The sequence below is a fragment of the Eptatretus burgeri genome, chromosome 12 (assembly GCF_056783735.1).
Source record: "Eptatretus burgeri isolate ZD-2024b chromosome 12, Ebu_testis_v1, whole genome shotgun sequence".
In the NCBI taxonomy this organism is placed as follows: Eukaryota; Metazoa; Chordata; class Myxini; order Myxiniformes; family Myxinidae; genus Eptatretus; species Eptatretus burgeri.
Genome location: NC_140972.1, coordinates 31,167,545 through 31,182,544, shown reverse-complemented (window position 1 = coordinate 31,182,544; position 15,000 = coordinate 31,167,545). Strand labels below are relative to the sequence as shown.

The 15,000-nt window shown below is 34.0% G+C and overlaps 1 protein-coding gene across 4 annotated transcripts in view; it reads left to right on the top strand.

Moving 5' to 3' along the window:
- LOC147015359 (ADAMTS-like protein 1) overlaps window positions 1-15,000 on the top strand; it is a 317,312-nt gene that overhangs the window by 258,708 nt on the left and 43,604 nt on the right. For all 4 annotated transcript variants that reach the window (XM_085850036.1, XM_085850035.1, XM_085850033.1 and 1 more), the window contains one exon: window positions 10,131-10,313. In XM_085850036.1, coding sequence (XP_085706162.1) covers window positions 10,131-10,313 — 183 coding nt within the window. The remainder of the gene's footprint in view (window positions 1-10,130; window positions 10,314-15,000) is intronic.

Below are 15,000 nucleotides of genomic sequence, written 5' to 3'. Positions count from 1 at the left end.
GAAAATCTCAGTCTTGGTATATAAATGGAAAACATAATGAATGTGAAAAATATCAAATAAGTCTTATTGAAAAAATAACCAAAACAAAAGTAAATAAAACAAATAAGCGAATCAATTTAAAAAAGTAGTAAGTTAGAGGATGTAAAGAAAAAATGAATATCCTTGAATGGATATTGAATGTATATACATATACATACATATACATATATATATATATATATATATATATATATATATATATATATATATATAAATACATACATGTGTGTATATATATATATATATATATATATATATATATATATATATATATATATATATATATATATATATATATATATATATATATATATATATATATATATATATATATATATATATATATATATATATATATAGTAGGGTGAATATACTGGTTCTGGCTCACTTTTCCCCATGTAAATGAATGGGGGATTTTCAGCGATTCATATTCTTTTTCCCTAAAAATAAACCCCCTTTTTATCCCAAGGTATATTTATTTGTCTCCCCTTTTAACCTGGGGACACTTTTTTTTTTTTTTCAAATAATCCATGCAATAAGATAAAGATTTGTTCAAGTACTAAAGTGGTAATGTGATTTGTTAAAGGTGATTCGAAAGAAATATCTGAAATGTCTAAGCCTCGGGACACTCTTTATCAAATAACCGATGCATATTGTTTAGCTCACTCATTGAACCTATAAAGATTTGTTCATTCTCAAATTCCTTCAATAGTTTAATTTTCTTTGCACAATAATCCCCATCTAAAATATTGAAAAACAAAACATTTGAATCTTTATATTTTTTAAGATACCCCTTTTGTGCCATTACGAAATGATAAACTTCTCTTAATGCTCTTGTTTGACCACCTCCTGAGCCACATATCATTTTGAGATTATAGTAAATTGTTTTTTCATTGTTCAATTGATAACCATCAAAGTTTTCAGTCCATTCAAGGATATTCATTTTTTTCTTTACATCCTCTAACTTACTACTTTTTAAATTGATTCGCTTATTTGTTTTATTTTCTTGTGTTTTTGTGATTGAAGATGTCTATTATAACTTCTCTTCAAAACATCCTTTGAACAGATATCACAATGTTTTCTTTCCAACTCAAGAGGAGATATTTTATGAAATAGATGAAATGTGTGTTTGTTGGTTCGGAGGTGTTTTCTATAATGTTTATATTTGTGATTACAAACATCGCAGTATGTTGTATTCACCATATTTAGATAATAAATCTTTGCTTAAACTAAAATTTTCTTGATGAAAATTTCGTTTATTTTACAGGTGAATCTGTGCTAAAAACCATTTTATCCTCCAACTTTTTCACTTAAGAAATACAATGTTTCAATACACAAAAGACAAGTTTCAATCAATCTCTTCATTTGTTAAAGATACTGAGAAATATGTCAAGGATGTAAAATTAAACAAAGATAAATATAACAGCTATTGGATAAAAACAATTATGGTAAATAATATGAGTTCTTCAATTTCCTTCAGTGGAAGGGCTTTTAGTATACCTGGTAGAACATCAATTAAAGTATCTCTAACAAAAGTTTCTCCTCTCCTTCTGGTAATATATTCAAAACTAGAAAAAGCAAAGAAACAAGAAAAAGTATCAAAAAACAAAAACCTTATGGATGAAGCTTCAGAAAGAAAAGATAAGACCATCTGTAATATGCAAGGAGAAATTTGTATTTTTTTCAACAACCCTAAAGATGTAAATCCTGATGAAATAAAGGATGTTAATATATCAGGTGAAATGACATTTCGTTCAATAGTAGTTATCGATCATTTTAAAATTACCTTTAATATAAAAAATGTTGTCGTTGAATCTGGTAATGAAAAAAAGTATATCGATATCGATGGTAATATTATTAAATATGAGTCAATATACAACTGAAAGTATAGATGAATTTCAGTTTAATAAAGTTTTACTTTATAAATATGCTAGACTTTCCTGATTCTCCATATGACAAATTTGAGAATTGTCCTGCGTGTGAAAGACGGGGATTAAACACAGAGTCAAAAGCCTATAAACAATGTATATTCTGTGATTATCTTCTAATTAATGATAATAAAAAATATAAAAAGGAAAATAATTATTTTAGATTTACACCAAAAATGAATTACTTGCCAAGATTGATTAGAGAAATGAATGTAAAGTACGAGGGTGATGACACACCTTTCCTTACAAGGGAAGAAACTGAACGTATAAGAGAAATGTTCAAAGGATTGTTGTTATATATTATTCATGGATGTAATTTTCAGGGAAATATCAACACAAGATATTGTATAAATAAAATAATGGATTATCTTGAAATTAAACCTGAACTTAGGATAAAATATAGAGTTTCTAAAAAAGCCAATAATAAATTAAATAACCTGTTTTCCAAATATATAAATGAATGATTTTTTACCCATTTGGGAAAATAAGATAAAATTTAACAACCATAAAAATCTCCCAAATTCATTAAGATGTCTCATAGTTGGTTCAAGTGGATGTGGAAAAACCTGCTTACTTTTAAAGATGCTCCTCACTCACAACTTTTTAGATTATGATAATTTAATAATTTTCACAAAGTCGAGTTTTCAACCAGAGTATCAACTACTCTCACAAGGTTTTAATGCTGGTCTTCAAAAAGAAGATATAATCGGTTTATTTAAACTTCAAAAAAACCTAAATGATTATAACATTGAAGATATAATTCAACTGTTTTGTGATACACAGAGATGTGAAAAGAAATCAAATCCGATAACTTGTATTCTTAGTGATAATACGGATGATATACCGTCTCCCCAAGATTTGGATAAATCAAAAAAGAACCTCGTTATCTTTGATGATTGTGTTAATGAGAGAAACCAAACGGTAATGGACAGCTACTACACAAGAGGGAGACATTCTTCTTGTTATTGTATTTATCTTAGTCAATCGTACTTTCAACTTCCTCATCGTTCCATCAGAAACAATGCTAATACTTTTATTTTATTCAAGTTAAATTCAATAGATATCAATAATTTTTGGAGAGATAATTGTTCTACATTATGTGGTAAAAATAAATTTGAGGATTACATGAAGCACACGACTGAAAAATATAAATATATTGTTGCGAAACAAGATGAGATATTAAGGGATATATTTTTTTGTTTTATAAACAATTACGTATATAAATGACAACTATTATTATAAATCTTGTGGGTAAATCTGCTTCTGGAAAAAACTTTCATAAATCAAGGTTCTTGTGTAGTACAAATGAGAATATTGTAAATTTACTTAAAAAACACCCCGTGATACGCATTGTATCAGCAACAACTAGAGCAATAAGACCTGGAGAAGTAAAACGTGAAGATTATCACTATATTTCAGTGGAGGAACATATGCGATTGAGGAATGAAGGTCAAATATTTGAGGAGGTTTCTCTTGGTACAACAAAATATTCACATTGTAAGAGTGAGTTAAGGAAACTAAAATCTGGTGGTCTTGGGATATTAGAAACTAATCCAGAAGGAACGAGACAAATTATTAAACATCTGAGCGGAGTGAAGATTTTATCATTCGGTTTTGATGTTGATGAAGAAACTCAACGCAAACGTATGAAAAGCAGAGATGCAAGTATTAGTGAAGAAGAAATTACAACTCGCATTAATGTTAATAAAGAATTTGATGAAATATTTAAAGAAAAGGATTTATTTGAACACATCTACTTGAATGATGAAGAAAAGGAAAATTTCCCTGTTGATCTTTACAATTCATTAAATGATATTTTACAATAAATAAATGGATGCAAAAGAAAGAGCATGAAGATTTAAGGAACATCAAGAGTTTGTTTCAAAAGTTGTAAAACAGCAGGAAGACATAAAGAAGAAATGCAGACAGAAACTAACGGGCGAAGAAGCATTTGAAAGAAAACAAGAGAAATTTTTTAAACCACTTTTAAAAACTTCCCAAAAAAAATGAAAGATGTTTCCACAGTTCCCACAGTAGAATATACTCCTAAAAAACTTCAAATGTTAAAAGATTTTGATCAAATGACAGAGGAAGAATTAGAGCATTTAGGAGAATTAAAGGTATATGATGATGAAGGTTTATTTCAACAACTGGAAGAGATTAATCGACCCCCTGATTATATTGTGAATGCTCTTCAAAACAATGAATATTCAGCGGATTCAAAAACCAAAGCAGGACTCATTCCAACAGAACAACCAGCAATATTTCATCTTGTTCAAGAAAAGGTATTGATATTTAATGATGAATTAAGGTTCTTGGGTTCTGCTCAACCCCCTGTTAAACTAACTCCGAGATTAATGTTTCTTCTCACAAAAGATGGAAGACAAGGTTCAACTGTGAGGGATGAATCAAAGTATATTGATAAACCATTGGATATCAATAATGATGATAGAGTATATATTGATCTGCTGAACACTCTAAATTATAGGGTTAGTATTTCTAGTAAAAGTAGGAAAAATGAGAAGGAGAAACACATTATTCAGGCTTCAAGTATCCTTGGTTCAGGTATTAGTTTTCTTCCAAATGACCCATCACAATTAGTTAATAGACTGTTATTGTTGTTAGGTAGTAAGAATGCTGGAAATAACAATTGTTTTAATGAAGCATCAGCCATTTTAGACCAGTTGATGAACATGAAAATAATTAATAAATCTCAATATAAAGACATTTTATCTCATATTAAATAAGATGAGAAGCACAATCCTGAGTTTTAATTTCACAAGCGACCACACATCTTCATTCCCATACCCACTACAACTTGACCCAACAAAAGAATATGAGGCATCTTTATTGTCCATGGAAACTTATACCTTATTTAATATAACTGATAAAAATGACAAGTTCAGTTATAATCCCGGAAGTGGATACAAAACGATAACAGTCTCACCCGGAGCATATGAGATTTCTCAAATATCTTCCGAAATTGCTCGTCTTATGAAAGAACAGGGTGATGAACCCAAAAATATTGTTATAGACATTCAAAAACATACTTCAAAATCAACGATTAAAGTTAAAAATAACTACAAGGTTGATTTCACAATTGATAATTCATTTAGAGAGTTATTGGGTTTCTCCTAAAAAAAGATTGAAACTAATGGGACGTTTTACAGTGATAATGTCATTCAAATATCCTCAGGAATAAATTCGGTGTTAATTCACTGTGATTTGATTGATGGTGCTTATAATGATGGAAAAAAAACAAATACAATTTTTCATTCAGCGCATACTCAACCCCAATTGGTTATAAATTCAATATGGAACCTAAAAATTTGGTTTATCTCCCTGTGTCAGGAAAAACCATACACAGAGTAAATTTTAGGATAACCAACCAAGATAATCGTATGATTTCTTTTAATGGAGAAGTTATATCCATCAGAATTCACCTACGTGAAGTTTTCCAATAAATAAATACGATGGTTATTGTGAGGAAACACGAGTTGGGAAAATATAAAATAATTACAGGGGATGGGATGTTCCTTTCCCCATACTACAAGGGTGAAGGTATGTATCTTGGTAGAGGATACTATAAACCTAAGAGACAAAGGGGTGTTGGACATCAATTTAGAGGAGATGGGTTATTGATACTCTCATGGGTATTGGTTCAACTATTCTAAAACATAAAGATCTAATTGGTTCAACTGCTTCTGCTGTGGGAAATGTAGCAGGTGCTGTAAAGAGCATAAAAGATGCCCAGAAGGAATCTCGTAAATTACAAGCAATAAAAGAAATTAAGAAAGGCAAAACTCAGTTGTCCCCCCAAGAACGACAGAAAATAATTTGAATACTTGGATCAGGGTTTCAAAAGTTTTAACATCTTTTTTTGCTAAATAAATACAAGTATGGAAGCAATTGATAGTATCTATGATTTGGATGATACTATTATTATCTCAAACTCCACTAAAAAAGATTACTTCAAGGTAAATGCAATAACTGGAACAGACTGGAATACGAATGGTACAAAAAGTTTTGAAATAAATAATCAACAAACCTATTTGAATCTCTCCGAAAGTTTCTTGTTGTGTAAATTTAAATTCACTAAAGCTGGGAATAACACAAACGCTACACTTGTAAATGATTTATTCTGGAAAATGTTTGATAGTGTGCGTTTGTATATTGGAACACAAGAAGTTGAAGCGGTTGATTATGTCTCTGCTGTATCTGAAATGATGAAATTTACACTCTATACATTCAGTGATAGAATGGGAAAGGGGTCTGTCGAAGGTTTTATTCCTGATATGTCAACGGCAACAAACACAGACCCTGGATATATTCAAAGGAAAGGAATGTATAATGATGATACAAAAGCAGAAAATAGTTTTACTGTGGCAGTTCCTCTTAAAGGTATATTTGGATTTTGTGATCATGATAAAGTTCTGTATGGTCTTAAAATTAGATTTCAACTACAAAGGAATGATAATGAAAATAGATTGCTTTTTGGTGTTGGTAGTGCTTTTGGTGAACAGAATAAATTTGTAATTGAGGAAATGAGTTGGTATATCAGTGAATATACTCCTAATCTTAAAACAGAAGAGATGTTGAATAGAAGACTTAACTCAAAGAAACCACTCAGTGTATCATACCTCAAAAGAAGATGTCAACACGTTAAACTCAATCAAACTACTTACACGTGGAATTTGGGTGTTCTGGAAGGAAAGCCACGATATCTGTGAATCATTTTTAAAAAGCCAGATGGTGATACTGCGACTGATAAGAATAATGCATTGAGTGATAATGCTAAGGTGAAACAACTTCGCGTTTCTCGAGATGGAACATTTTATCCATGAGATAGATTGGAAATTAATTGGGAAAAAAATGATTTTGCTGAAGCATACAAGTCTTACCAAAAGGTGTGTGAAAGTAATGGAAATATAGAACCTATTTTGGATATGACAGCATTTAAAAGTTTGTATACAATCTGTGCGTTTGACCTGAGCGCTCAAAAGGAAACTATAAAGTCTAATCGAGTGGATACTTCCCTATACATTGAAAGAGGAGAGAGTGAAGAAGTTGATACATATTGTTTGCTTTTGGAAGAAACAGAATTACAGATTAATACAGATAATGGTGTGATGATTAGTCTCACATAATTTTTTGTTAAATAAATGAGTGGCAAAGTACCAACTGGGGTTTATGTTAATCAAATCAATCTTCATAAACTATCATCTTGTGTTCAAAATCAAAAGCCTTGTACGATTAACGGTAATACAATTCAGAGAAAAGGAGCAGTAAGAATTGATGTTTTGCTCACAAGAGAACAGGTTAAAATCTTGAATGACACTGGCTCACTTAAAATTAAAATGACAAAACCAATGTTGAAAAAATATTCAATAAGAGAGACGAGTGGAGGATTTCTCCAATTTCTAATTCCTTTATTTGCTGGTTTAAGTGCGGTTGGAGCATTGACGGGTGGTATTTCAACAGCGGTGAAAACTGCCAACGAAAGGAAGGCTCAACTCCAGGCTCAAAAATAATTGGAAAGACATAACAAAGAGTTGGAGAAACAAATTAGTGGAAGTGGTGTAATTGTAGATTTTGCTGAAAAACTTGAAGGTCTGCCTGATAAAGCGAGATTGTTAGTTGGAGATATGCTTTCTTCTATAGCATAAGCAGGTGTAAAATTAACGAAAAGAGGTAATGGATTATATCTTTCTAATAAATAAATGAGCATTGATGAGTGGTTTAAAGAATTTGGAAAGAATACAACATCAAACTTACAACTTGTCAAATATTGTAAGAAATTAAAAATTCATCATGTGGTTATTTGTATGAGAGATGAATTAACAAATGTGCCGAAACATACAAAGAATATTATTATGAACTTAGAAGATAATAATGGGAACGGTTCTCATTGGGTTTGTATTTTTAATAGTCAAGACAAATATTATTTTGATAGTTTTGGTCTTCCACCACCTGTTGAAGTCATAAAATTCTTACAGAATGGTGTTTATCAAACATTTCAAGTCCAAGAATTAAATTCCAAGTGTTGGGGTCAATTATGTCTATATGTGTTATTTCAACTCAACAAAAATTAAAAATTTATGATATTATTTTTAATCTAATGTAAATGACTTATGTTGGTAAAGATGGTTCTATCTTTGGTGTATCCCAAGAACTGGATATTGATTTATCAAATTATTACACAAAGGCACAGGCTGAACGACATAAATATAATATAACCAAAAATATTAACATGAAAAATGCTTATAAATTAAAAAATTATCCAAGCCCGACTGACGCGAATGACTTGGTGAGATTAAGTGATTTATCACAATAAATATCCTTAAATAAAATGGCCGTGTATTCCAAAGATACAGAAGTGTTGATATTATCTCCAGGTCATACAGAATTCACAGTTCGAATTAAAATAAATTTTTATAAAGAAGGGCGTATCGTTTGTATGAGAATAGAACAATGGGGGTATGATATGAATGATTTAGGGTATAATTGGTCATTTAAAATTAACCTCGAAGACCTGGAACAATTAAATCAGTCTCGAAAGGAAGAATATTATCCACTTGGTGTCGAGAATGAGTTTTGTGGGGCCACGATTAGTAAACAACAAAAAAAAGAATTTAATAAGGGTAAATATAATAATGGTTTTGCCCTTGTTTATATCATGAAAACAGAAAAAACAGGATTATATATAATAAGTAAGGAAATACAAAATGATTTAACTATGGGAAGATGGGGAGGTGTTTCGTGCCATAATATTATTCTAACATATATTTCTAATACATAAATGACAGCAAGAAGGCTTCAAGAAAATTATCATTTCTGTGTCCAAGCATACCTTCAAGAAAAGGGTATTCGGTATTTTAATAAATATGTTCTACAACATAAGAATGAGGTATTTTCAATAAAAGATTGGCATTATACTGATGTTGAGAAACCGACAACTTTAGATTTATTTAGAATGTTAAATGATGAAAAAATTATAAAGTTAAGAAAAGGTAAGGCTCTTTTAGAAATTCAAAAGAAATTTTATTGGTTTCCTGTTGAAAAAAAATATTTTTGGATACAGGAATAACAAGAAATCCTGATGAATATATGTATGATATATGTATGTAAGCGATTCAAGGATAATAAGGGATGAGGAAGGAGTTGAAGAAGAGAGGGAAGAGGAGGAAAAGGAGAAGAAAGAGAAGGTATGTATATATATATGTGTATATATGTATGTATATGTATATGTATATATATATATGTGTATATATGTATGTATATGTATATGTATATATATATATATATATATATATATATATATATATATATATATATATATATATATATATATATATATATATACATATATATATGTATATATATATATATATATATATATATATATATATATATATATATAAATGTATATATATATATATAAATGTATATATATATATATATATATATATATGCATATATATATATAAATGCATATATATATATATATATATATAAATGTATATATATATATAAATGTATATATATATATATATATATATAAATGTATATATATATAAATGTATATATATATATATATATATATAAAATAATATATATATATATATATATTTTTTTTTAATACATATATTTTTTTATATATATATATATATATATATATATATATATATATATATATATATATATATATATATTTTTTTTTTAATATATATATATATTTTTTTATATATATATATATATATTTTTTATATAAATATATATACATTGCATATGTGTGGAACAAAAACTATACAGTGTGGTTCAGCGAGCCCGAATATGATTACAGTGTGTCCCAAAAATATTTTCAGGTGTGCAGTGTGTCCCAGAAAACATAATTTTGTGGAAAATTCTATTTTTGCTGCATTTTATAGCACAAAAACATACAGTGTGGTCCAGAAAGGCCAAATCTGGTTGCAGTATGTCCCTTTTTTCAAGTGTATAGTGTGTTTCAGAAGAAAGTATCATTTTGTGGAAATATCACCTCTTTGAATTAACCACTGGAGGTGGGCTGAGATGGACACTCCCACCCTCTGGGAATGTCCATATAACTCCACAACTCTGTCACTATCTTTATCCCTTTCTCCTTTTCTCTCTGTGTCGTTTTAGTGTTCACAGACATGTGGCCTTGGCAAGCAGACTCGGCAGGTAGCCTGCAAGCAGCGCCTTGAAGATGGAACCCAACAAACTTTGCCTAGAGAGTCATGTGAGACCCTTGTGCAGCCAATTAGCACTCGAGTTTGCTCTCCTCAAGCCTGTCCTGTCCAATGGGTCACCCAAGCTTGGGGCGAGGTGAGAATACATTTGCCCCCAATAGGTGGGTGTGTGCAAGAAGGTTTACAAACTGCAAAAAGTTTTACAAACAAGAAAAACCTGTAATCCCCTGTAATAACAGACTCCTTTTTAAATGGCAGTTGATGGAGCGCTCGCTCCCCAAAGGAGAGCAATCACCCTCATTGGTATTAAGAGGATTTCATGATTTACCTGCAGTTAATTAAACACATAAGCACTTTTTCTGCATTACTCAACATTCTCAGATGGAGCAGAGAGAATGTTATCACCAGGAGGCAGGAATTTAAAGTTTAAGGTACCGGCACACAATGGCTCCTTCTTTCAGATGGCATAGTCAGATCTAAAACAAACAAACAAAAAAAGCCAAGTTTGTCTTTTGATCTAAAGGACAGTATACTCAATGATTCAATTACAGGAATGACAATTTGTACTTTGGTCCTATGTTGTTGGGAATTTAATCGAGATGAGACGACTTGGATACGAGTGTGTTACTTCGTGACCTATTCATCACCCTTAAACACACATACTTTATTCAATCAGAAATGCCAGTAAACCCACGACTCTTTCAAGGCACACTTGCCTTCTTCAGGCAAGATTTAATTGGGTGTTAACAATCAGGGGTATATTGAGGACACAGGAAAATGCAACTCTCATCATCCCCCCGAATCTCTGGGTGGGCTTCAGTTAAAAGTGTGATGGAAAAGAAACCAGAGAGTTGGTGTCAAAGCCACCCAATGCTCACCTGTTTATACATTTATCGTTTTTAAAAGACGTCTAATAATATTTTTTATAAAGCATTGCAGTGAAATCTGATCCAAATAATTTAAAAGCAACATATGTATTTGTATATTGTAATCAGTAAAAAATAGTGTGGTAGATAAAAACATTATAAAGGAAATAACTTGCACCAAAAACGTTAACATTTTCACGCTCATGCTGACGCTGATGCTCACGCTGACGCTCACGCTCATGCTGACACTCACGCTCATGCTGACACTCACGCTCATGCTGTCACTCACGCTCATGCTAATGCTCACGCTGACGCTCACGCTCACGCTGACATTCACGCTCATGCTGACGCTCACGCTCATGCTGACGCTCACGCTCATGCTGACACTCACGCTCACGCTGACAATCATGCTCATGCTGATGCTCATGCTCATGCTGACACTCATGCTCATGCTGACGCTCATGCTCATTGCTGACGCTCACGCTTACGCTCACGCCAGGGGTAGCGCTATAGCTCTCTGTTCTTTGAACAGGCGAGCCAAAAATGAGAATCGTTTAAGTACTTTACGGTACACGGTGCATGTTCATTTTATCGCGAGGCTTTGTCATTCAATCGCCTCAAAATAATTCCATCCATTGAGCTTGTACGTGATTTATGAAATGAAAAAATGATAAGTTTTGATTATTGTATTGTTATCCTCACCGAAGAAGAGGGTATTGCATCTTGGTCCGTTTGTTTGTTTGTTTGTCCACACAGAACTTTTGTGTTTTTCTCCACAACCGCTTATCAGATTGAGACGAAATTTTCACCATTGGTGCGACTCCTGGTGTAGAATGTTTCAATGATGATTATGACGCCATAGGTCACGTGGTGTGGCAGCCATGTTGGAAAAATGGAAAAAAAACTTTGGACCTCTGTATCTTTGAAACCACATAAAGGAAAAAATTGAAACTTGGTACACAGCAAGTACTCCTCATGGGGAATCAGTGTGACTTTTTTATGATGTCATAGGTGCCTTCGTTATGACGTCATAATTGCGTATCTAGAATGCTACATCGGATCAGCATGAACATTTTTTGAGGGTCATAGAGGGATAAAATGGTCCACATATTTTTTTTGTATTATGTCATCGGTCACATGATTCAGCAGCCATATTTTTTTTTTTTTAAATAACCTTCAAAAATGTTATTCTATGAAATGACTGAACTGGTCATCACTGCCAGCAGTTATAAAGTGGCAGTTCTAATTATGCCTCTTATTAATTACGTAACACCTGTACACTAACACCACACAACACACCACAAAACAAGTCCTGGCGAGGGTATGCAATCTCTGATTGCTCTTTTTATTGTTATTATTGGGTTTAGTCAGATAACATTTCATCCTTGTGAACACAAACCTCTGGTGGACATTCACAAAGTTCTTGCCCTTAGCTACTGAACATGCACGTTTCGGTTGTATATTCAGCTGAGAACATTTTAAATCCTCCTTATTAGACTACAGCAATAAAAAAACATCCTCGTTTTAGAATGTCTGTTTTAAAAGCATCATTCACCTTCAACTACCTGTGAGCGCCACTCTCTCCCCAGAACACAAACCACCCAATCAAACACAAGCCCGGTTCAGAGTATCAGGATCATAAATACAGGAGATATTTTTGTTGTTTTTGTTTTTTACTAAATATGATAAATGTACACTGGTTTATAGCAACTCAGATATCACTCAGGGCAACAGACATGCACAATTAGCAAGGGAATGAATGAATAAGAAAAGAGGAGAAAGAGGAGGGAATGAAACACACAAATAATAGGGCTGGGCCAGGCAGGGTTCATGGGGTATAAAAGACTATGGACAAAAATGGAGGTCGTTATGGTTAGATGAGATGGGAGCACTGCACACTTGAAGCCGTGGAGGGAAGGGTAGGATCAAGCAGCCTCAGAAGAGAGTTGCACTAATGGGAAAACGAGGAACAACAGAGTTGAGGTGTGCAGTAGGTTTGGATTTTGGGAGTTGAACCAGGATGGTGGGTAGTTGATGAATGTGTATATCCTGGATGAACTGGGGAGGGTCGGAGGGCTGAGAGAGCAGAGGGAGCTAGGCCAGAGGAGAGATGGTATAAAACAGAGACCATGGACCTCCCTGCAATGTAAAAGCAACGGTCCTTGTGCTTTGGCCTCATTACAGGAGATTCTAATAATGTTGAGAGCTTTAGACTCCACAGAATCCAGGAGACGTTCTTTTATATATTCCTGTTTAGTCTCATAAAACAGGATCCTCTGTTTATAAGTGTTCATTCATGATAGAAACAACACTTACATTTCATTGCTCCATTTAATATAGCTCTGGGTTTCTATAATTATATTTTGGTAGAGGCAGGTCAGAAACAATGTGCTCATGTGGCAGGCAACACTTGTTGCTGGAAGGTCATGCAGCAAACGCTGTGATGGGACTCGATTGGTGCCCTGCTGTCTCGTCAAGTTAGGGGGTTCGATTTGATATATGACTCCAAAAGGCTTTAATCTCAGTCTGCAAAGGCTTGCATACCATACGGATGCCTCCTAGTTTGGAGGTGATGTGTTGGTGTAATTCATGTACATGACGTCAATGTCGTGTCACAGAGTCAGTATGCTTCTTTGGTTGAATTTAATATTCCTGACTGCAAATTTCTTGATTGGTGATCATCAGGGCAGAGGAAATGTGCTCACGTGACAGGCGGCACTTGTTGCTGGCAGGTCGTGCAGCAAGCACTGTAATGGGACTCAATTTGTACCTTGCTGCCCCGTTAAGTTAGGGGATTCCATTCAGTTATATTAATGAGCCTTACATGGTCACAAATAAACGATCAGCAGTATATTTTCCTGATGAGCCCACTACAAGGTCGCAATCTAGATCGCCATCTCTGCTTTCGTCTATTCATGACCATAGGCTTTAAATCTCAGTCTGCAAAGGCTTGAGGACCATATGGATGCCTCCCAGTTTGGAGGTGATGTGTTGGTATAATTTGTGTACATGATGTCAGCATTGTGTCACAGAGTCAGTCTGCTTAATTGGTTATATATATATATATATATTGTTACGGTTGAGGAAATTCGCAAACCACCATTCAGCTCCCGTAGGTGAGATATCTCTGTAAGAACATGTGTAGTTAGCCCCAAACCCGTTGTTTAGAGGGAATAAATGTGATTCATTCGGGCTGCGACCCTTTAAGATAGCCGTTTTTCTGTTCTATCTTTATTTTGAACCAACCACGTCTCAACCGCCATCACACAACAACCACCAACCGCAACGCTGCTTCACAACAACAACAACGCCAACAGCCACGACCTTTACCTTCACAACTCGCTCCCGCAAACATCGCATCACCACCATTCCAAGTGTCACCGTGGCCATGGACCACCACTTTAAACCCTACACCACCTTTGCCTCTCCTTCTGCGGCCATTCCCGCACCACTTGTGAACGCCGAGCGTCAGGCTGTCCTGGCCTCGTGCAGCACGCGCGCCGAGCCGTGGGTGCAAAAAGCGGCCTTTCCGAGAAGTCGGATCAGGAATGATACACGCCCACTTCTGATCCGTCCAATCAGCAAGCGCGGGGCGATTTGGCCCCGCCTCCAGGCGTGTCGGAGTAGAATCGATATATGCAAATTCGAGGATCAGGGGAGATTCACGCCCCTTTTTCTCCGTCCAATGGGCGAGCGTGGCTCCACCCCCGAGCTCGTTCTGATCCAGAAATTTGCATATGGGATCTCCTACACCACTATAAAGCGCCGAGCGCGGGGAGAATTTAGTCAGTTTTGGGCTCGGGCGAGTTGGAGAAGTGTGGCAGCGGCAGAGTGTGGCAGCAGCAGTCAAGACTGGTCTGGAGGAGAGTCAGTCTGTCGGGGTTCGGAGTCTGTCGGGGAGCTGCAGAGAGGGGAAGCCGGGAGCGCGGTCGAGGTCGCAGTGGAGTCGCTCGTCGC